Raw genomic sequence first — 22,031 nt, 5'->3', positions numbered from 1 at the left:
AAGAAGGCTTATGAGAGATGCTACAAAGATGGGATCAACAGGGCTTGGGAACAGACTACATATTGAGGGCAGCGGGGAGGGGGTCAAGGGTGAACCCGAGGTTGCAAATCTGTACCTTTGGCACCTTAGTACATATTTCTTGGTATTGTTATTAATACTCTCAAGGATATATCCTATCTGTCCAAGTCTTAATTATAAGCCCATGAAGGGCAGCAGACCTTCTCTAACTTTTTGCTTCCCCGGCAAGGTCAGTCAATAGTTGTTGATTATCAGTTGAGGTCCTGGTACTCAGCAGGTTCTGCCTGTTGGTGGTGGCAGGAGAGCCTGGAGACTGTCTTTGCAACCCAAAGAAGGAGTTAAAATGTACTGTCACATAAACCAAAGTCAACACACAATTTAGCTGCTCCAGAAATTTGGAAAACACCGACTGGTAAATAGCATCCTTCGAAAGAGTTCCCAGGGATTCTATGGGGGAAAAGAAGGGGGAGGAGGGGGTAACTTCTGGATCAAATGGAAACCCCAATAAACTTTCCAGATCATTAAAGAGCCTGAATTCCAACACACTTTGCCATCAGACCACAAGGAAAGCTTGGTGCCACTGAGAGGCAATAACGTGTCATTGATACTGCACATTCCTAATGAAAGCAGATACATGGCTAGGAATAGAAGCCTTCTTGCCAGAGCACCCCAAGATAAGTCACAAACCACACAGACACAAGAATCATTTGACTCCATCCCTCTGAGAGAACAAGAAGGGATTTACCTGCCTCTCCATGTGTCTAACAGAAGGAAGCATGACGACTCACGCTAAGTCCTCTTTTCCCCCTGGGTGCAGCTGGGACATTCCCAGAGCTCCTATTACAATTCCTCCTGTCCCATCTGTAGAGAAAGGCCAAGGGAGATGGTGTCACAGGCTCTCCCAGAGCCAGCGCTGCTAAATTTCCCGCAGCAATTAAAAAACCTGTTGTAGTTCCAAGATCGAGCACAGGTTTCAACTCTGACCATCATCTCTGAGTCTCAGTTACTATACAGGCGAATAAAATATTTTTTCATAAATTTAACGCCAGCATGTCTGCGTTTGGAAACTTTGAAAATACATGTTGTACGGTTTACTGCCCTGGAAAAGGTGCCAACAGAGTTTCAAAGGAAGGGAAGTGTCTAACTGTTTCCTTTCAAATGCGTTTTCCAATGGGATCCATTCAAGGAAAAGGCTGGAACTAACTAAAACATTATTAAAAAACTGTTATGAAAAGAGACAGAGAGATGGAAAAAGATTGAACAAAAAAGGGGGCCAATACCCAGCACAGAGTGAGACAGACAAGCAGAGAAAGAGGATGTGAGCAGAAAGCCAGGCTGGGTCGAAGGACGGACAAGATGGCGCTTCGTCTGGCAGTTGCCATTCGTGGTTTCGTTCTGTTGCTGATCAATTGATCAGGACTGTAGTGCTGCTGGGCCAGTGGCACAAGGCAAACCACAGAGTTGGCTGCAAGTTTAGCTCTTGCGAACTGCTGACCTTAAGTTTTCAAACCAAAAGTATTCTTTGGGAAACAGTTATACCAGGTTCCAGCCCAGTCAGCCAAGCAAAAACAAGGACTATTAACCTGGAATAACATTCTAGTTAGTTCTACCAAGCACTGATCCACTGCAGGGATCAATTGGGACTATTAATGTGAAATCACACTCTCTCCAACTGCTCCAGATTCTGACTAAACCAAGAGGTATCAACAGCAATGACCAGGGTCAGGAACTAGAGTAGAAGAGGGTGGGAGTGGGGGAGGCAGGTGTTACCAAGACCTTCTGGTTTTGGTTGTTCTTTCCTATACTGGGCAGGACAGTGGATAGAGCATTGGACTTGGATTCAGGAAGACTCATCTTCATGAATTCAAATCTGGCCTCAAAAACTTACCAGCTATGTGATCCCAGGCAAGTCACTTAATCCTGTTTGCCTCAGTTTCCTCATCTGTCAAATGAGCTGGAGAAAGAAATGACAAAGTACTCCAGTATCTTTGCCAAGAAAAGCCCAAATGGGGGTCATGGAGAGTCAGACATGATTCAAATAACACAAAAACAACAAGGCCAATTTTGCTAGGAGTTGCCCATACAACATTTCAGGGTAACCTATGCCCACAGCACCCAGGGGGCAGTTTGGTTGCTAAATACAGAATTATCAAGTGGCACAGAGGATTTGTGAATGCTGTTTCTAGTTTCTAGTATAATTTCACATACACTACTGGAACTTTCCACTGCCTGGCTCTGCCTGGAGAGCTGACATTGTCAGAGAGATGTGCCCTTTCCTGGCTAGAAACAAAGCACAGCAAGGCAAGGCCAACACACCTTTCTTTTTGAAGTCCTCCAAAATCAAATGAAGTCACAGGAAAAACAAAACAACCAAATGAGAGACTAAGCCCAAGTTCAAGATTCTGGAGAAGGTGGCGGGTCACTTCACTTGAGAGACCAGTAGTGAAATGGAGAGGGCTTCGGGGTGGGCTTCGGGGGCCGATTCCCTGGGTAGGCAGAACTGATGGTTGCAGTTTCAGGAAGCTCCCAACAGCCATGTGGAGGGCATGCAGAGCTTGGTGAGAGTGTGCTGAGTTCCAGGCCATCATTCTTGAGGGCGTAAGAACCAGGGCTGGAGCACACATGTTGAGGGATGAGGGGAAAAAATAAACAGAGAGACAAAAGAATGAAGATGCACTGCCAATTTCAATTGTGCAGCTTTTATTTTTAAATGCTTATCGAGCTGAGAGAGAGAGCAGAGTTCTTGGAAAACAAGGTTTCCTTTCTTCCTGTGCCAGCGTAGAGCACCCTCAAGGACGGGCACCACACAGGCTGTAACAACAATGAGGAACGAAGTCTTGTGTCCGCCCACAAGGGTAGCCAGCCGCTAGTCCCATGCTGTTCTGATTTCGGCCCAGCCAAGGCCTAGAAATAACAGCCCCACTGCCTCTGGTAAAAACTGTTCTTTTTAAAAATTTTATTAATCTCCAAACTGGCTGTGTTAGAATTATAGCCAATTACCCACCAACACTCTTCGCTAATAAAATAAATTTTTACAAGACCTAATTACTGCTTTCGCTGAACTACCCTACTTGGGGCTTAGATACAGGAAGCTGAGTGCTCAGAGCAGGGGCAGAGATGGCTCTAGAAAACCCTCCAGGGAAAGGTCCAGAAACAAGACCCAAGGGCAAGGCTGCAGAGTGGGTGCCTCTGCCTGGATAAACAACAAAGGGCACCAACACTGATCCTGGGCTCACTGATGGCACCTGGCTAGACTAAGCACCACCATGACCATCCTTGACGCATGGAACTCGGGAAGCTTATCACTAGTTACTCGGGCCTGTGCTGCCCACACCCTGGCCTAGCACAAAAAGGGAACTGCTGTCCAAGACAGATGGATCCTGCCTGGCCTCTCAGCAGAGAGCCTGGAGACTCTAAGTGGCAAGGAAACAAACAGCCCCCTTCTCTCCCTCTGCCGAAGGGGCGGGGGGAGAGGAGAAATAGCAAACAGTTGCGCAAGAGCAAAGCATCAATAACGTGAGGCAGACAGCAGGGACCTCTGGGCTGTGCCCTCCACCTCACTGTGGAGCTGGGAATGTTACTCACTGCTCTGGGCCGCCGGCTCAGGGTGGTGCTGCTCATCCCCCCTGGGCACGCACTCACAGTCAACTCTGGCCTGCTCCTTTAAAAGGGAAGGCATCACTAAAGGAAGTCACAGATGGAAAACCACAAGCAAATATAAAGCTCGGTCAACAACAGCAGCTTCCCCCTTAGCAAATCCTAATTCTGATTCCCCAACACAGGAGAAATTACCAGCTCCAAAGGGTTTTCCTTATAGAGAAACCTGCTAAGAAAGCCTGTGGTCAGATGCTTCCCACAGGGAGAAAGCCCGGAGCCTGGCGCTCCCCAGAGGTGAGGAAGGGGGCTGAGAAGTGGTGGCTGCTATCTGCACACCACATGTTTAACCCTAACTAAAGGGCTGGGGAACGCCCTGAGCAGCAAAAACATGGCAGCGGATGCCGTGGCACCAAAGCCACAGCCTCGTGGGTCTCTGGAGCCTCTTGGTTCTAAGCTGCCAGCCAGGGAGCTAACACGAGCTTTGAATAAAATGCAGTTCTGGTAGAGTAATTAATTTTTTTCTTAACTAGGATTACATTAATTTTCAAGGACTAATGGAGGCCAGCTGTGAGGGGAAGAACGGCTGCCGATGCACAAAGGCACTTGTGCGGGCTTGTACAACGTTATAAACACACACACACACACACACACACACACACACACAGGGACCTATAAAAAGGATCCACTACAACAGGATATTTTTAGTCTCTACAGTGTTATGTGGCACTAAAAATATAGCCTGGCCCAGCTGATCCACCATGGTAGGACTATTCTCTCTGTCCCTTCAAAACATTTATTTTTGTTTCCTTTTGCAATGGTCAGAGTGGAGGGAGAAAATAGCAACTCATTGATAAGAGGAAACGAGAGAGACATGAAAAATTGAAAACTACCTAAAAACTCATGGAGAGGTTTATTTTATTAGTTCTTAATAAATATCTTGCAGATTTCCTCAGGAAATACACCAGATCACATGTAAAATAGTTTGATACTGATGTCAACTGCGTCAACATATGAAGTCTATTAGGGTGAAGCCGCAGCAGGGTGATCGGCGTGCTGAAAAACTCCCCAGTGCTGGGGGGGACGGGGGGAATCTCACGGCCTTCCAAATTCTTCGAGAGGTAAAAAAGTCAGCCAAGACGCAGAGAGAGAGAGAAAGAGAGAAAAAAAAGATCCCACATCCTGCTTTGGGCTGCCAGCAATGTGAAGTGCCCAGAGATTAATTCTCTGTCTGGCCTGGAAATGTGACTTTAGAGCCCGGGGAGGGGGCGCGGAGGAGAGAGGAAAAGAGCAGGGCAGGCTCGAGGGGCTGGCGGCGGGCCACCAGCCCCCTCCCAGGCCATGTTTCAATGCAGACAGAAGTAAACCCCAACAGACAGCCGCTCCGCGGCCTGCCAGGGCTTCGCACCAGCTGCAGCGCGTCTCCCGCTCCCCTCTGCTCAGCCCCCACTGCAGATGTTCCCCACGGCATCACTTCCGCTTCGCTCTCTTTTAAAGAAATAGCACACACATGTGGAGGCAGTTTCCACCCCCCCCCCAACAGGACCCTTTCTGCCTTATGGGGCCCCCAATGGGGTCATGGCTCCTGCATTCTGTGCCACGGTGGCCATGTGAGTTGTCCCAGGCTGCCCTGGAAGGAAGCTCCCAAATCAGGGATATTAGTTAACAAATAGGAGTGTCTAGAAAAACTTGGCTTTCTCTTCTCCTCAGAGAGAAACCCCAAAAGTTTGGAACTAGGAATCACACAGGAAGTGTCCAAGGGAAAATTATGTTGGAGATTTCAAATGCCTTCTAAAAAGCATTTTGATATAGCACTAACATTTCAATAGAATTCTACTGACTTTAACCATAATGGAACCTTAGTTAATAGTAACAGTAAGAAAATTTTCTATTTGGAAAAACCTCCCAACCCGTGAAAATATTTACCAATTTGAAAAATTTATCAAAATGACCAAAATGTTTACCAAGCTGAAAAAACAGCTAAGAGAAATAAACAAAAGGAACCCTAAAAATATATTGCTAAGAGTAGGAGAACATGTTTTGCATTTTAATTAATATTCCTAATTATCAACTTCTTTTTGCCCCAGTCTCATTTTTTTAAACCCTGGTCAGATTTGAAAGAATTAAAAAATGTGTATTTACTAAAACCTGTTCTGTGTCCAGCATCATTCAGCTGAAGCCTATAAAGAAGACTGAACTTCTGGTAAAGAGCACTGATAGTCTAGTTGAGGTGATAAATATACACATGACATTTCATTTCCCGACTAACTGAATCTGGCCTGTTCTGCTGAACTATCTAAAAAAAAAAAAACTAAAGAAAACTAAGCAGTTTTCTTGGGAAATCAGAGGTATGTCCCTTCAGCCAAAAAGAGCACCCTGCTCAAATGGGAGTCCATAATGTGAGGGAATAAGTAACCTCTTCCTGGAAGGAAGGGAGAGCAGTCTGGTCTAATCCCTGTGGTAAAGTAAGCTGCCCAGGAAGAAAGATCTTGTCCTACAAAAATTTCATTGGGTTGGAGAGGTTACAATCTGACTCTTCATGCTGAGCAAGATAAAGCTCATTCCATTCCCTTCTTACACTCGGGTTCATTTCCCTAAAACTATTAGGTAAAGAGGTTAGCTGCTGCTATCTGCTCTCTAGAAAATAACTCAAGTCTAAGAAGGTCCAATGTACAACTACAGCATACATTCAAGAGAATGTACATCCCCCACATGTATCCTTGGGAGACACATTCTCATTAGTAAAAAGGGGAAGACTTCTACCGCCAAGCACTCAAACCTAGGCACAGCATCAGATGATTCCATGGATTTCCTCTGAAGGAGTTCTTCTCTCTGCCTCCAAGATAAATGCAATAGGTCTAAGTCAACGGTTCTGGCTTCAAAAAAAAATCTATCAGTTAACAACGACATGCAATTATGACAACACAAAATTCATGGCAGTAAAGACAAGACAGCCAAAGAAGGCCCCGCTCAAGAACCTTCCTGGCAACAACAGACAAAAAAGGCTCATCGGAGCCTGAAATAGGAGGGTTTTGATCCTGGGTATGAAGAACACTTTCGTCCAGACCAACATGACTTACAGCAACTGTCAGAAGTGAAGGAGAGCCCCTTTCACTCACAGTCAAGTACAAAAACAGATCAGTTTGGGGGCATTTCAACTGATGCAAAATAAGGTGTGCCCTACAGCACAATGACAAAGATACCCAGGGGCCCCACACTCACCAAACTACACTAAGAGCTAAATGTTTTTTCAAAGAAAGTGAAAATGACAAGGCTACCTTAATATAAGAACAAAGGAGACAACAGGGTGGAAAAAGAGGGGCTATTCTGAGGAAAGAAGAAAGTACACCTAAGACAAAAGAAACAAAAATTTAGGAGAACAGAAGAAATTAAGTCTTCTTTTTGTTCCAGGCAACTAAACCTAAGACAATGAGTTAGGGAAGAGTTAGACAACTTGCCCTGGCAGAGAATTTCTTCACCAAGAGTTCCTAATACCAAAGAAATAACAGCTCAAGAACTCCACCCCTCCACATCTCCCCCAAAAATGTATAAACGGTTCACTATGTAGATTATGTAAAACTTTCAAGTATTTTTTTTTTGCATAACAAGGTAACAAAACTAACTGAATTCCATCATCTCAACTAAATACCATGATGGAACTATATTTGAATTTACTTTTTTTTTTAAACAAAATATTCATTTTAAAAATTATATTTTAGAACAGGTAAAAATAGAAATATTTCTAGAGCAATTTTATCCATAAATATTCCCAAGGGACATGTAATTGATGGATGTCCCCAATTTCTCCTTTCACCATTAGTTACCCAAACATCCCCAAAAGCCACAGGGTCAGCATTCACCCTGGAGGCCACCTGCCTAGAGGCGTTCTGATTGTCTCTACAATGCACAGAAGGAATCCCATTCCCTCCACCCCCCAAGAGGAATATTTTGGACAATTCTCTTCCAACACAGAATCCTGGAGAACGTATTTTAAATCTTGCTGAATTAGTCCAAACATGGGTCCTCAGGGCTGAGCAGGCTGGATAGGAAATTACATTTTAAAACACAGCGATTATCAAACTTTTCTTTCCCATTCACTGCCCTGAAATAAAATCCGGGCATCACTTCTCTCTGAAAAGAGTTAGCAGCAGAGAGGCTATACAAAATGGGCAGGATGATGTGACTGATGTGCCTCACAGAAGCCCCCACTAGGTCTGGCCCATTACCATTCCACAATGACGTAAGCTGCCCTGGTGACGCCAGCTGGAATCTTAAGCCCTAGGCATGCGCTGCAGACCTCCTTCTCCCTTTTGCCTGCTGATCCCTGCTTCAGAAGCCAAAGTGTGAACAGCACGTGTCTGGATTTCAGAAACCTGCCCGGCAGTTGGAAATTCCCTGTAGCATGTCAAATGCGGCATCTGCTGCTGGCACTTAGGGTGAGGGATAATCACATGGGCATTTTCTGGCTACAAGTAATGGATGAGAGCAAGAAACCAAGAAAGTAACTCCATTTACAGTAAATAAATCCCAGATATGTGACAGTCTGCCTTCTAAACAGGAAACTGAGGAAGATAAACAAATCAAATAGCGCTCTAAACACTATTAATGTCAGGGACAAAAGCGCAGAGCAGCATCCTAATGTCCAACAGTAACTTACCTGCTGTATTAGGGCTGCATCCTAGAAAAGGTCAGGTTCTTGAACTTTCAGACTCTGAAAGATTCCTTTCCTTTACTGAGGCCACACAACCGACTCCTACCACCTTCAACCTTTCCCCCCTTCCCCACCTGATTAATTTTTCTTAGCAAGCATTCAGCAGTGGAGCAAGTCTGGGAAATCTACAAACAGAAAATCAACCACATCAAAGCTCGCTGCCCAAGGCTGAATGAGAGGCTCTCCAAACTCACAAAACTGGGGGGCACACGGACCCTTTCTGAGCAGCACTTCACTTTAGGAAGCAAGACTTGGCTCATTTCTACCAGTACAAACCCGGAAGCTGTGGATTCACCCAAAGAATGCCCTTCTGTAGGCTTTTCACACAGGGCTCCAACCAGAGTTCCAAAAATCCTGATTACCTTCACATCAATCTCTAGTTTCTTTCTTCTCCAGGCCCCAACTCAGACTCAGAGATGAGCCAGCCTAATAGCAGATAATTAAAGATTTTAAAATCCAAATCCCTTCTGTTTCCAGTAGTCCAAATCAATGAACCCAAAGAAATGTTTCTGTCCTTTAGAATGGATAGAGACGGGAGGGTCTCAGACCTCTGAAGGCTGCAAGACTGCGCAACCTCTCAATATTTCATGTCCAAAGGGCAGCTTTGAATGCTATTAGTGAGGACGGGAAGGCATGTGTTGGACAAAGAGTTAAGACACCTGAAGAAGCAGGAGGGAAGGAGTGTGAACAATGGTGGGAATATTGGCAAGTGGGGATGGGAGTGGTGGTAGAAAGTGTCTTCTACATAATCTTGGAATTTTCCTAGGATAATAATTTCCCAAATTTACAGACTGAGGTGGCAGCATTTCCAGCTATTACTTCTACTTCCACAAAACTGTATCTAGTTCCCTTTTGTTCAGTACTTGATGGAAGCCTAATCTGAACTCTCTGCCTGCTCTGCTCGGCACAGAGAAGATGGGGCAGGGGGCACAGAACGCTGCTGTCATCTTCACTTCCCAGAAATTGCTGCCCAGGTCAGAAAACCCTGCTGAGAAGTAGCAGGAAAATCAGTTTCCTTATCAACACTGACCAGGATGAAAAGAGGAGGGATTAGATAAACCTCCACTTAGATTTAAGGGAAGCAGTGTATACCCCCATTGCCTTGGGGCACAGGGTTAGAAATCATTCCCTTCAGTTAACATGACAACAGGGCGAATCCTGTCCGGCAAACAGAATCTCTCTCTCAGTTTTTTGGTTGTGCACAGCGAAGGCTCTTCTTCACTTTGCCACCCCCAGCCCTTAAAACAAATTCTTTCATTCCTACAGGTAAAGACCCCTGGAACTCTAAGCCCTGGGGGATCAGGAGATCCCCTGACAGACTTACTTTTCCACAGTTAAGCTGTCAGAGACTGCCATGGTGAGATGGAGTCATCCAACAGTCTGTTAATCATCATGGTTTACCCTTAGGATACAAAACAAAGTATAAAGATGAAATCCCTCTGGGTCGGCCTTCAAAAGCCTAGTGAATACTATCTCTAAACCCATTTTTCACACAAGCTTCCTGGATCAGGCTGGCTCTTCAGCAAGAGCCTCCAAGGGCAGCCACTCCACAGAGAGAGCCGGCAGAATGGACTATTTGATGGACTCTAACTGGGGATCCTTCAGACCAAGGGGCTGCTACTGCCACAGAGAGGTATGGGAAGGGGGTGGGGGTGAGGCAGGGTACTGGAGTTTTCATGAGTTCAACCCTAACCCCAGGCTTACCCTTGTAAAAGGTGGATTTCCTGTACAAGTGGTCTGTTACACTCAGGATTAGGAACCTCATACATTATGTTGTAGGAGGAGAATGAAGACATCCATCCTCTGAGGATCTCTGAGAGGGCACTGGGTCTTTGTCTGATGACTCCACTGACCTAGGGTTTGCTCTCTCCGTATCAGTGGCATGACGTATAAAGTTAAAGTTTCTTCTTGTTCACATGTCAAGACTCCACCCTAAGCAACCAGGACTCTAGCTCTTTTCATCTCGTATGGGCAACCAGGATCCTCCCCTGCCAATGAAGAAACGCATGTAGCATTCCTCTTCTGCCCCCTGCCAAGAGAGAGCTACTGGGCAAGTGTCCCTAGGCGTCTAGGTGTGGCCCTAGCCCTATTTGGCACCAATCCCAAAATGCTACAGCAGGGAGCACCCCCAGAGTAGAGAAGCATCTTGGGTGCCCTTTGCCACCACCCAGGATCTTTGGGCAAGAGCTGAAATTAAGGAATGCTCTGGCTGTTAGCTGGTAGGGAAGGAAAGACACGGGGAGGGGGCCAGAACCTAGGGAAGGGAAGTTATTCCGGTGGTGGCCTATGAATAACATCCAGTGATTTATAGGAAGTATAATCCAATAATACAGTAAAATAAAACAGTGTGCGCCTGAGATGGTTTTGATTCCAGGAATTATAAAACAAATTATTTTTTTTTTAAGGAGAAAGAAAAAAATACCCCAGTAAGGCCAGATTGGAGTAAATTGGGCACAGATGGAAATGCAGGGGGGTTTCAGAGATGCCCTCCCACAAATCCTGCTTCAATTACTTCTCTTCAAGAAACCAGTTTTATTTCCTTAAATTATAGAATTTTTTAAAAATTAAAATTCTTAGAGAGCTTGTGGTTCAGCTCAACAGCTCCGACTCCACAATGAGATGGCCACTGAAGTGTTAAATGGGACTGTGGGGAAGGACCATTTTCTTCCCTCTGGGCTGCCTCGAGCTCTTGAGGTCTCCAATCATGACATCACTTTGGAAACCACCTTCCCCATGAAGCCACCACTGGCTACTGCAGAGCCCAGAACACCAGTTGCAGTAAGTAGCATGTTCCTTTGCCAGAATGTGCAGTCCTTTGCCTTCCTTCTTTTGGGGGGGTTCCCCCAACCCAGCACCAGACTCTTATCTCTGAAGCATCTCCCTGCTACCTCCAAGCAGAAGATCAGGATTCTATTTCCAGAAGGCCCCAACTTTGCAGAAGGCTGCTACTTTGAGCTGAATCCACAAGAAAATGGGAAGGAAATCACACAAAACCCCGGAAATGATCAGCTCATTGTAGGAAATTAATAGTGAAAATCTACCTTGCTAAAATGCAGACCAATATAACCCCAATTTCTTTCCCACCAGATAGGAAGTCCACATTGACAGTGTCCAGAACGAGTCACGTCCCTGAGGAGAACAGAGAAGGGAAGGCTGCCTTCCCATCCTGCACTTTCTTCACTCTCTGTCCCACTTTCAGCAGCACCTCCCCTCACTGCCCTGGCTCAAACAGGGAGGAAAGCATCTGATAGCCTTACACATACAAAGATGTCAGTGATTTAATGTGTTTTCCCTCCCAAAATAATACGAATTTCAAAAGAGTAGATGGTAGGGAAGAAGAAAAACTTTTAAGACAAAGAAATGAATCTGCCTAAATGCAGAATTTCAGGCATCAATTAATATGCTACCTCTAGATGGGAACCTCCCTTTCCCCTTCCCCCAAAACAAAACGATTTCAGCAGTTGCCTCTACTTTCCTATTGATAAGGCCATGCCTCTGAATGGACCTGAACTGCTTCTGGGGCCACACAAAGCCCCCTCACTTCTCCAGGGAACATCCTCCTTTTTTTCAGAGCTAAGAATGGAATTTGCCCTTCCCCAGGAGATGAGGAACCAATCCATATAAACATTCGTGCAGAAGGACAACCCAAAAGGGAACAGAGGGAGAACGGATGGCACAGATGTTCTGTAGCTTGGAATGGAGGCCAAATAAACATGCATCATGAACACCTGGGAGACAAGCCACTGCCATCGTGTGCACTTCCTGGCTGGCCATGTCACTGCTGTGACAGCACTGTGACAGGTTGGGCAGTAAGGATGCCTTGAGAAGGGCGATTTATCACTTCCTTACTCATAAAGATGTGATTCAGATCGTGCTGATTAATGATGGAGATCAGCCCTCTTCTTTCCCCAAATCCCCTCCTCCCCACACCCACCACACAGATGCTACTCAGCCGCAACACCCCCTCTTGCCACTGTCCGTGCAAGCACAACACAGGGGCTCAGAGAGGATGACTCATGGGCTGGGAAATGGAAAAGTGTATCTTCCCACCGACTGACCCTGCCGAGTCCTCCCCTCAGCTCTCTCCCGATGGCAGCCCACACAGCAGGGCCTGGAGCTGCCTCAGCTGCACTCCAGGGAGCTGGCAGCGGCCCATTCTATCCTTCGGCCTTTGCTGCACTGCCCTAAATCATATACATGCCTGTCTGTGCTCCCCTTCGCTACAACTGGCAAAAAGGATGACCTTCAAACCAGGCTGAAGGGGCCAAACGGGGCCTTTTCTGTTTGCTTCCTGGCAGGACCCTGTGGCTCCGGACGACGCCTGACCCCAAATGGAGGAGCTACGTCCTCTTCCCAACTCCACCTTACTTTCCTTTTGTTTCCTTCTAATTTAACAGAGGTTGTAAGAAAGTCCCGATTCTTTCTCTCAAAGCACCAGTTGGCCCAGACAACAGTGGCTTCATAGGCAAGGACTTAGTTTCCTTCAAACCTACATTTGTAAAGGCCTCAAGTCACATGGCTTGGGACTGAGCACACCCCTAGGAAGGTGGCAGCAGTGCCGGCTATCACGTAGCTGAAGAACAACGAGAAAGCTCAGGGAAACATCAGAAACAGCGGCTTCTCACTTTCCTCAATCCCACCACTCTGGAACAAAACGAGCGTTTGCTGTGAAGGGATCAGTCTTCACCCCGCCCCCACCCCAATCCCTGTCCCCTCCTCCATAGGCTCTACAACATCTCCAAGGCAATACTTTGCAAACTTCATTTCCTCTTTCCTGGAAACCACTATAACCCTTCAGCCTTCCATGTTTCCTCAGCCCTGCTTAAAACAAACAGCCAACTCAGGAATAATTAGCCAGGTTCAAGAAGTCACCAAAGCCAATGGTTCTAGCCTTCTGCTGGGAATTCTAAGTGTTCTAGCAGGCAGAAATGAGATGGGGAAATCACCCCAAGGACTCGGCTCTGATAGAAAACCCAGGCAGCCTGGCTGAGGACATTGCTGAGCCCCCTGAGGATGCCAGTTTCAATGGAAAGTATGGCACAGGCACCGATCAAAGAGGAAAGGCCCCCACCACAGACAAGTGGAGAAGGAAGCCCCTGATAACAAACAGGAATAGAAATGACTCCTGCAGGGAGGTAGAAAGCACTGAGGAAAGAGGGCATCAAGAACCCCTGGGATACCATGTCCAGAAACACCAGTCATACTAGACGCCTGAGTCTCTGTGGGGCCATTCTGACTCCTAGGAATGTCAGACAATCACCTTCCCAACCCTTGACCCAAACACACACCCAGCTCCTGGGCAGCTGGGATGCGATTTCCTTTTCAGGCACACAAGGTAACAACCTCCCCACACTGCACATTTCCACACAAACCAAGCCCACCATCTGCACCTATGTGCTTGGGGGGAGGGGGTTATGGAAGCGTGCTCTGGTGATGACAGTGCTCAGAGCATAAGCATAAGCAGCCCTGTCTGCCAGGGCTGGGCTGAGGGAGGGCCCCTGGAGCTCAGAGTGCTGCGAATCAGCGGCCTCCAATAAGCTACAGGCTTACACTCCAGGCCTGATGGTTTTTTTACTTCCAGGTTTTGAATCACCAATGCTCATCAATCGTGTGTCCCCACCCCCTGGCAGATTCCCATAGGGGATATCCCATAGGGAGCTGGACTTTTCCATACTGAACAAACAAGGTACATGAGGCCAGAAAACAGCTAGTCCCAGTCATTGCCAAGTATATGGTCTCTGCAATGAAGCATCTCAGCAATGACCTCTCCCAGGGGAGGGGTTCTGGGACTAAAGCCGACAAGCGTCCTCGCTGCTGCCTTCAGCAAAGCCAGATGTGCAACAGCATTTGGGGTTTGCAAAGGAGGCTCTGTGCCCGTGGCTGCTTCTACTCATCCCACCCAAGGAAGCCCTGGAAAATCTTAAGCAAAGTGCTATATAATAAAAGGTGGAGATGTGGGGAATGTGTGTGTGTATACACATACAACATGGGAGTCTGTGCCTGTGTGTGAGACACATGAAGGGACATCTGTGTGTGCATACACTCATGTGGGTATGCACGTGAGTGGGGGTGAGGGTGGGCAGGGCTCGGTAACATCTGAGGCTAAGCACCGTCTGGCAGGGTGTAGAAATGAGGGGTGCCTTACCTTTGAGCTGGGAGTTGTGCACAGCAAACATGTTGATGGTCATGAGTTGCAGCATGCGGGTACTTCCAATGGGGGAGGGGCTGTGCTGCAGTAACACTTGGAACTCCTTCAGGACCTTCTCAGCCACGGCAGGGAACGTCTCCATCCTGCACACACAGAGAGCCAGTGAGGGAAGGTACCCCCAGGACATGAGGGGAGCGAAGGCTTGCAGGCTCTCCCAGCAAGAACTGCCGCCTGGGCTCCGAGAAGCCACCCTCTTTGTTTTGCAAATCTATTCCTACTCTGTGGTTGTGGATAATAGTTTCCCTGCTCAGTAAACCCATTCTTCACCAGAGCACTGTGTGGGAAATTATACAGGAAAAGCTTCTGAGGAGAATGTAAATGGCATCAACATATCACTCCATTGAGAGGGACCAAGCATGAGTGGCCAAAGGCACTGAATTCACCGCCTGACCCAATGCCCAAGAGATCACTTTGTGAGAGTGTTCTAGGTCTCCAGCATCTCAAGTTAAGGGAAAAGCATGAACTATCCAAGAATCCCTTACGGGAGTAACTCAGTTCTTAGTTAAAGTGTTAATAGACCAAAGCTAAATAACTAATTTATTTTCCAGTCTATGGCAGTAACTGGATAGAAGCTGGTGTCAAAGTAGCAGTTTATCCCTGGGGCGCACAAACCATTTTAATAAGCAGGGAACAAACTTGCAGCAAATTCCTGGGTTGCACTTGCAACCTCATCCTCTCTGGGATGGACAGTTCTGCCTACAAAAAGATTCCGGAAGTCTTCAGAAGCAACTTCAGGAAACCTGGTGCAGTTCAGCTGTTTTCCCTAAGAAGAGCATGGCTGCACCACCTAAGAGCCCCAAATGACATCAGTTTCCGAAAGGACCATGACAGCCAACGACCCCCTGGCTTATTTCTCTCTTCCCTGTGTTGCTGCCCTCCCTCCTCACTCCCACTGCTGCTCCAGCCGGGGCTCCATGTTTTCAGCCCAGTGGAAATACAATGCCCTGGCCAAGTGCCACTCCCAACACAGGCAGGGCCAGTAATGGAAGGAGGCAGATATCCAGCCAGTGACCCAGGGCTCCTAAACAGAGGTCATTCAACCCACTGCCTGCCAAGTGTGGCCACTAGATTCCAAACAGTGGTGGATGCCTGAAGCTCCTTTGGCAAAGGGAACAAACCACAGATGAAGCCCTCAGCATATGGGGCATGTTCAGCCCTAGTGCTTGAGAGAGAAACCAGGCACAGGGACCTTAGGGCCACGATGAATGGTCGAGGTCAGCAAATGTACCCTTTATCTCCCCCCCCCCCACCAACTAAACAAACAAACTGCTTGTGGTACATGGGGGATGCAGACTAGATTAGTGAATAGCTTCTGGGAAGCCACAAGGAAGGGTATCCTTCTCCAAAGATACACAACAGTTTCAGGGCCTGAAGTAAGGAAACTGGCTTCACCAGCAGTTGAGGCCTTATGCTGGAGCTGTCAGGCCTCCCCAGAACCATAACACGACATAAACTAAAAATCCTTGGCTCCCTAGCCATCCAACCGACTTTGTTTCTCCTTCTTAAAAAGAATGCAGAGGATGCCACTGCTGATCCTCTGGTGCCTGATGGTCATGCCCCAACTATGGGTAAGTTACAGTTTACATTCCATCTCCTCTGCTGGACTGTTTTCATTTACACTGGCATGAAACATACCATACAGGTATTTTTTCCCCCACATGCCATTTCATGTGCCCAATTTAGAAAAAAAAAATTGTTTGCTCCAAGAGTTAAACTCTTTGTAGGTTTGGAATGACCAAGAGTGATATGTTTGGACCTGGCTTGGATCCATTTTCCCCCAAGGGTTATAACAAAGATTTCATTTTAAATCCTGACATTGTGCAGCACTCTCCCTGGTCAGAAGTGGGGAGGGGGATCAGCACTTCTCATTACAGGAACAGCAGAGTTCACTCTTCTTGAAAAGCAGCCACATTGGGTGAGTTTCAGAGCCATGTGTCTCCGTGTTGAAAGGCAGTAGAGAGCCAGCAGAGAACGACATGACAGAAGTGTCACGTGGGATGGTTTGACTTCGAAGCTGTGTCTAAGGAAGGCTCTTCTTTGGAGTGGGAATTGTAATCGATCCATCAACGTTCCCCAAGTCAGGCTGAAGTTCCAAATAAGCACCAGGCCAAAGGGCCACATTTTCTTTTAACGTTCAAAAAAATCCTCCCCCTTCACTACCCCCACGTCCCTTGTCAACTGAACACCATTAAAACAAAAGAAAAGTAAATATGCACACTGGAGATCTGAGGGAGAAAGGTGATTTATCTTTGCTCACTCAAATTGGTTGTGTTTGGCCACTGCAAACTGGGGCACTGATAAATCACTGGGTTAGGCGGTGGGAGACCTGGACTTGTTACTGACTTAGTGCCCGAGCTTGGATAAATCCTAGCCAGAAATCACCCCATTATAACCAACAATCCCTGACCCACCCCACTTCATGAGACATGTCAGTTCGGACACTACAATAACATAATATATGTGTGTGTGTGTGTGTGGGGGGGGGCAGATATAAAGCCTTTGAAAACCAAAGCATAACATCTTCAGGTATCAATTGCTGGGTCCAAACAGATCTGAGACAGTCACCCCAAGGTAAAGAAGTAAGTGTAACATGGCCACCTAATCACAGCAGCCACAAGGGAGAGAGACAAATACTAGTTACCACAATTTAACCATCAGCTACGGTATTGTCTAGAGCTAAGCTCACTCTTGCTCTGCGCTAGGTCAGATGCCTTTTCTCATTTTCTCCTCCCAAGTCTCAAGAGAGGGCAGTAGATATGTATCCTTGGGCACCTCGAAAAAGATGGCCACTTTCAGGACAAGCATTGCACTGATGTACACGACTTTCTAGAGAAATGAACTCGGGAGATGCTCAATCTCATTTGCATAAGAGTTTCAAGAGACCAATCAATCACAGAAACAGCACCAGGACTGCACCCTAGTGTGACTCAGACAGTGACTAAGGGGTGAGGCCCTGCCCCTCACTAGGCCGGCTAGACAATGCTCTCCTGATAAAAAGAATCAGGCTTCCCAACTTCTATTATCTTTGTAATTTTTGTTGTTTTTTAAGTGAAGAGACCCACAAAAATTTTCAAAGTGGAAAAAGAGGAAAAGAAAAGCTCCACTGCTTTGCAGCTTCATCATAAGCTTTCATTCCGGACCCATCGACCAGATTCTAAGGCTGGAGAAGGTGATTTGCCTTGGACAGTCAGGAAATTTTTTATTTGAGTTAGTTTGGAGCCTCATTATTACAAAGAAGAAACTTGTAGGTAAAGATCTGGCATGTTAACTCAGAGAACACTCAAAAAGCTGCTTCCGGGCTTTCCTGGAAGGCAGGCGAGAAAGCAGTGGGGCTTGGGCTGCTCCTCATTCCAACCTCCTAACTCTTAATTTGTCTTCAACACCTCCCACATTTCACATCTTCTCAGTAATTAGGCAAGAGTCCAGGATATTTTGTGCTCTCTTCTCTCCCCCTCTGCCCCCCTCCCTCCCTCTCTCCCTTTTCCTCCTTCTGTGTCTCTCCTCCCCTCTTTCCCTCTTTCTCTCTCCCTCCCCCTCCCCCATTTCTCCCTCCTCTCTTCCCCCCCCTTCTTCCCTTCACTTACATACTGCCATACTTGTTTTCAAATTTTAAATGTTTTGCTTTTACTGCAAAGCATTTTACATTTATATCTGACAGGAACAAAAGCAAATGGGAAGTGCCAAATATTATGTCCATTTTACAGAAGACAAAACAACAGCTCAGAGGAGTACAATGACTTTTCCAGGGTCACACTGTCAGTGGCCCTGCCAGGCCGGGCAAAGTGCTTTTCCTAGTACCATGCTATATGCACTTTAAGACAAATCCAAAGCAGAATTCACAATTCACCCCCAGCTCTGAGAAAAACAAAAGGTCTCTCCTGCCCATTTCCATCTCCTTGAGAACTGTCTCTGTCTGAGAAGCTCTGATCCTAACCCCCAGGGGTCTCTCCCTCTGGCACCAGGAGTCTTCCACTCTCCCTTTGCCACAGCCAAAGCAGCTCTATTCAGCAACGGAAAGAACTCTGAGAAGGCGTGTGGGCCACAAGGAAACCATCTCAGACAAATGGAAAAAAATGGATTTTCTTTTGAAAATTTTCCAGAAGATGATTCCATAACATCATCCCTCTCTGAAATTCTTCCTCATATCAACCCAAAGATCTCTCAAGTGATTGTTTTCTGCCCATTTTTTTTTTATTTTCATCTTAATGCAATATTTGGCTACCCTTCTCATGTCCAAATACTATAAAGTAGCCCCACAGCCTTCTCACTAAAACAACCTCAGTTTCCCCTTTCTTTTTCCTCATAGACCTAATTTTCCAAACTTCTGGTTGCTGTTGTAGGTTTTTCCCAATTTCTCCCAGTGGTACCTAGGAGTGAATAAATACTAAAGGTCTAAGCAATGGTAACTAGCATGAGATGATGTCACCATTTCTACAGACTCAGTATCTTCTTTAGCTCTCTCTGTAATCCTCATGCTTAAAAGATGCCTGATTTCATTTGGTTGGGCTCACAATCTTCACAAAGGGCCAAGTGCGACCCTCTGGTGCCTAACCTTCTGGCAGGGAGCCTTTTCCAAACCTGGCCAGGCTGGTCTTCAGATAGCAGACACACAGTCCAACGCTGGACTCAACATTCTTCCCATCTTGGAAGGAAGCGCAGATCTGTGCTCTTGGGGCACAGTCTGTGAGAAGCACTTAAGCTCAAGGTCCTCCATGACACACAGAGGTGTTGAGGTAGGATGTGTACTTCAGAGGGCTAAAAGAAAACGCCTGGGAAGATAGGGCAGGAGGATGGCAGTGTGACTAGCAGATCTGATGCACAGAGGGAAAAGGAAGAAACAGAAAGGAGGGAGGGAGCTGGTGGCAGCAATGGCAGCGGGGTGCCACCTGCCTACCTCTGCCTGGAACATGCTGAGATATGCCAGCATCAGACCTGATTGTTTCATTAGCGATCGCTCTGCTCAGCTTGGGGAGCACTAGGAGAGCCTGGGTCCTCCCTGGCTTTGCTGGCACAATACTTTACTATCTTGTACTGATCAAGTTGATTTTTCCTCCATGGATGAACTTACTCTGCCTTCTCTGTACTGATCAACATTTGCTATTAATGCTGCCCACAATCGTTTCAAATTCTACTCTATCTTTTTTAACCTGGATCATAAATCACAAACATTTATGTTTGATTCTAAACCCAAATCCTAAGAAAAGTGCATTTCCATACAAAGAGCAGAGCCCAAAGGAGGATCCACAGGACAGATCACATCACCATTTTACACTGCTGCCTTTTTAGAAAGTACATAATAAGTCTGAACCTCACCTTCACAACTGCTGACTTTGTCTGGGCTTCCTACTGGTCTGATAGGTATTTTTTAAGGGGGTACAGCATGGCCTAGAGCAGGGGTTCTTAACCTGGGTTTGTGGACTTTAAAAAAAATATTTTGATAATTACATTTCAATAGAATTTTCCTTTGCAATCCTATAGACTTTATTTTATGCCTTTAAAAACATTCTGAAAAGAGGTCTACCATGACACAAAAAAGGTTAAAAAAAACCCTAATCTAGAGGCAAGAGGTAGGTCCTTGTCCCACTTCTGTTGCCCCATTTGCTATGTGATCCGGCTGAGTCACTTCCCCTCCCTGGGTCTCAGTTTCCTCAGGAATAAAATGATGAGGCTGAACTTGATCAGGAGTTCTTATCCTTAACCAGGTGTCTCTAGACCTCAAGGGGCCCATAAAATGAATGGGAAAAAATTCCATCTCCCCCCCCCTCATTTTGGTTTCCTTGATAATTCCTTGTAGGTTCATAGTATCCATTAAAAGCCTGATTCTGAGAAGAGGCCCAAAGACTCCCTCAAACTTCTGCCAGGTGTTCCAGGACACAAAGAGCGGTAGAACCCCTGGCCTTGAGGATCACTACAGGTTTTTCCAGGTCTAATAATCTACATCTAGGAGGTGAGGGCCACTGCCAGCCAGGCACAGTTTGGTATATGTTATCTGTCCACAAAAGCACATTTTCTTTTTTTTTTCTTTTTGCTTTTTTGGAGGGCAGTTGGGGTGAAGTGACTTGCCCAAAGTCACACAGCTAGTTTTTGTGTTAAGTGTCTGAGGTCAAATTTGAACTCAGGTCCTCCTGACTCCAGGGCTGGTGCTCTATGCGCCACCTAGCCTCCCCTAAAAGCACATTTTCTATTCTGCCACCCATGATCACTGAAAAAAATGTTTAGCTTGAGGCCCAAAACAAATATTTAAGAACAGCTTCTAGGGAAGCATCAGGAACTTGCTATCCAAGAATCCGAAGGAAGTATGTTAACATGAAGTATCCTTTTGCTTTGTGTTTCAGCAAAGGAATAATAAAGGTCCTCCCATACGTAATCCACTAAAGTAAGCATATTGTCTTCTAGGTTTATATGTAAATGGAACCAAGATATGTGCCAAGAACTTCCAAGCACTTCTACGCCTCTCTTCCATTGGCATAGTGATATCTCATCCAAGGGACCTCATGGCAGGACATTAACCTCTTGGGACAGGACAGGTCCAGGCTGAAGGATAAAAAAAAGTCAGGAAGTCTAATAAGCTTTGGGGGCAGGGCAAGACCTTCCAGATCCTTGAAACAACAGTTCTATCATCTGTTGTTGCTGTTGTTGTTGTATATGGAACAGCTAGGTGGCACAATGGATAGAGCACCAGGCCTGGAATCAAGAAGACCTGAGTTCAAATCTGGTCTCTGATATCCACTAGCAGTCTGACCCTGGGCAAGTCACTTCACCTGTCTGCCTCAGTTTCCTCATTTGTAAAATGGGGATCATATGAGCACCTACCTTCCAGAGTTGCTGTGAGGACCAAACGAGATAATCATTATGAATGACTGAGCACAGTGCCTGACACAGAGTAAGTGCTATCTAAACATTAGCCATCATTGTTCCTACTAAGACAGCATTTGGAGAAATATTAAGCCTGAGTTATGCTACGAGGGCTGAAGGACAGTGACAGCAACTGAGGTCTGTTGCCTCAGAAATTCATCCCAAGTCAAGGGCCTGTGCTTTTACTGATGGGAGCCTCTTTCTACCAATGCAAACCATATTCCCTCTTCTGAACTGAGCAATGATTAATTCTGAGTTGCTGTGGTTCAAAAATTCCCCGGCTGATGGCCCTGCCTCTAGAGATGAGCCACATTAACTAAACTAAGTGAGGCTGGTCCTGTCATGGGGGTCATAGCTGAGGCCCTTCCTGCTGGGTAGGGTCTGCCAAAACCTATACTCTGTTAGCACAGTTTTTGGAAACCTTGGGTACCCTTTAGGCCATGACAAGCTGTCAGGAGTGGAGCATACAGATACATACCTGTGCATTCCCATGTGTACATCCATGTACACATATACACGTAGACGTGTGTACACACACACATACACACACACAAAGTGCCTTTCTTCCTCAAAGCCACTGGCAAGCTAGCTGGGAGGCTACCGTTCTCCCATTTGGTAGGTGAAAGAGAACTCCCAGGGCTGCTC

General features: G+C 46.4%; 2 protein-coding genes across 6 annotated transcripts in view; one reads left to right on the top strand and one right to left on the bottom strand.

Moving 5' to 3' along the window:
• The window catches only part of SMG6 (SMG6 nonsense mediated mRNA decay factor), a 175,102-nt gene that overhangs the window by 113,752 nt on the left and 39,319 nt on the right, over window positions 1-22,031 (bottom strand). For 4 of the 5 annotated variants that reach the window (XM_069089640.1, XM_069089641.1, XM_069089645.1 and 1 more), the window contains one exon: window positions 14,469-14,614. In XM_069089640.1, the coding sequence (XP_068945741.1) occupies window positions 14,469-14,614 (146 nt within the window). Of the gene's footprint in view, window positions 1-763; window positions 1,924-14,468; window positions 14,615-22,031 lie in introns of those variants that run through there. The other variant, XM_069089643.1, reaches the window with a different exon arrangement.
• The window catches only part of SRR (serine racemase), a 55,889-nt gene continuing 49,670 nt past the window's right edge, over window positions 15,813-22,031 (top strand). Inside the window, exon 1 of the mRNA XM_069089650.1 lies at window positions 15,813-15,816. The gene's annotated coding sequence lies outside the window, so the exon portion shown is untranslated. The remainder of the gene's footprint in view (window positions 15,817-22,031) is intronic.

The sequence above is a fragment of the Petaurus breviceps genome, unplaced genomic scaffold (genome assembly GCF_028583685.1).
Source record: "Petaurus breviceps papuanus isolate PSGF00001 unplaced genomic scaffold, PetGlider_PUasm1.0 186, whole genome shotgun sequence".
Classification (NCBI taxonomy): Eukaryota; Metazoa; Chordata; class Mammalia; order Diprotodontia; family Petauridae; genus Petaurus; species Petaurus breviceps.
Note: the sequence above shows the minus strand (reverse complement) of the source record. Positions and strands in the feature narration are given on the sequence as shown.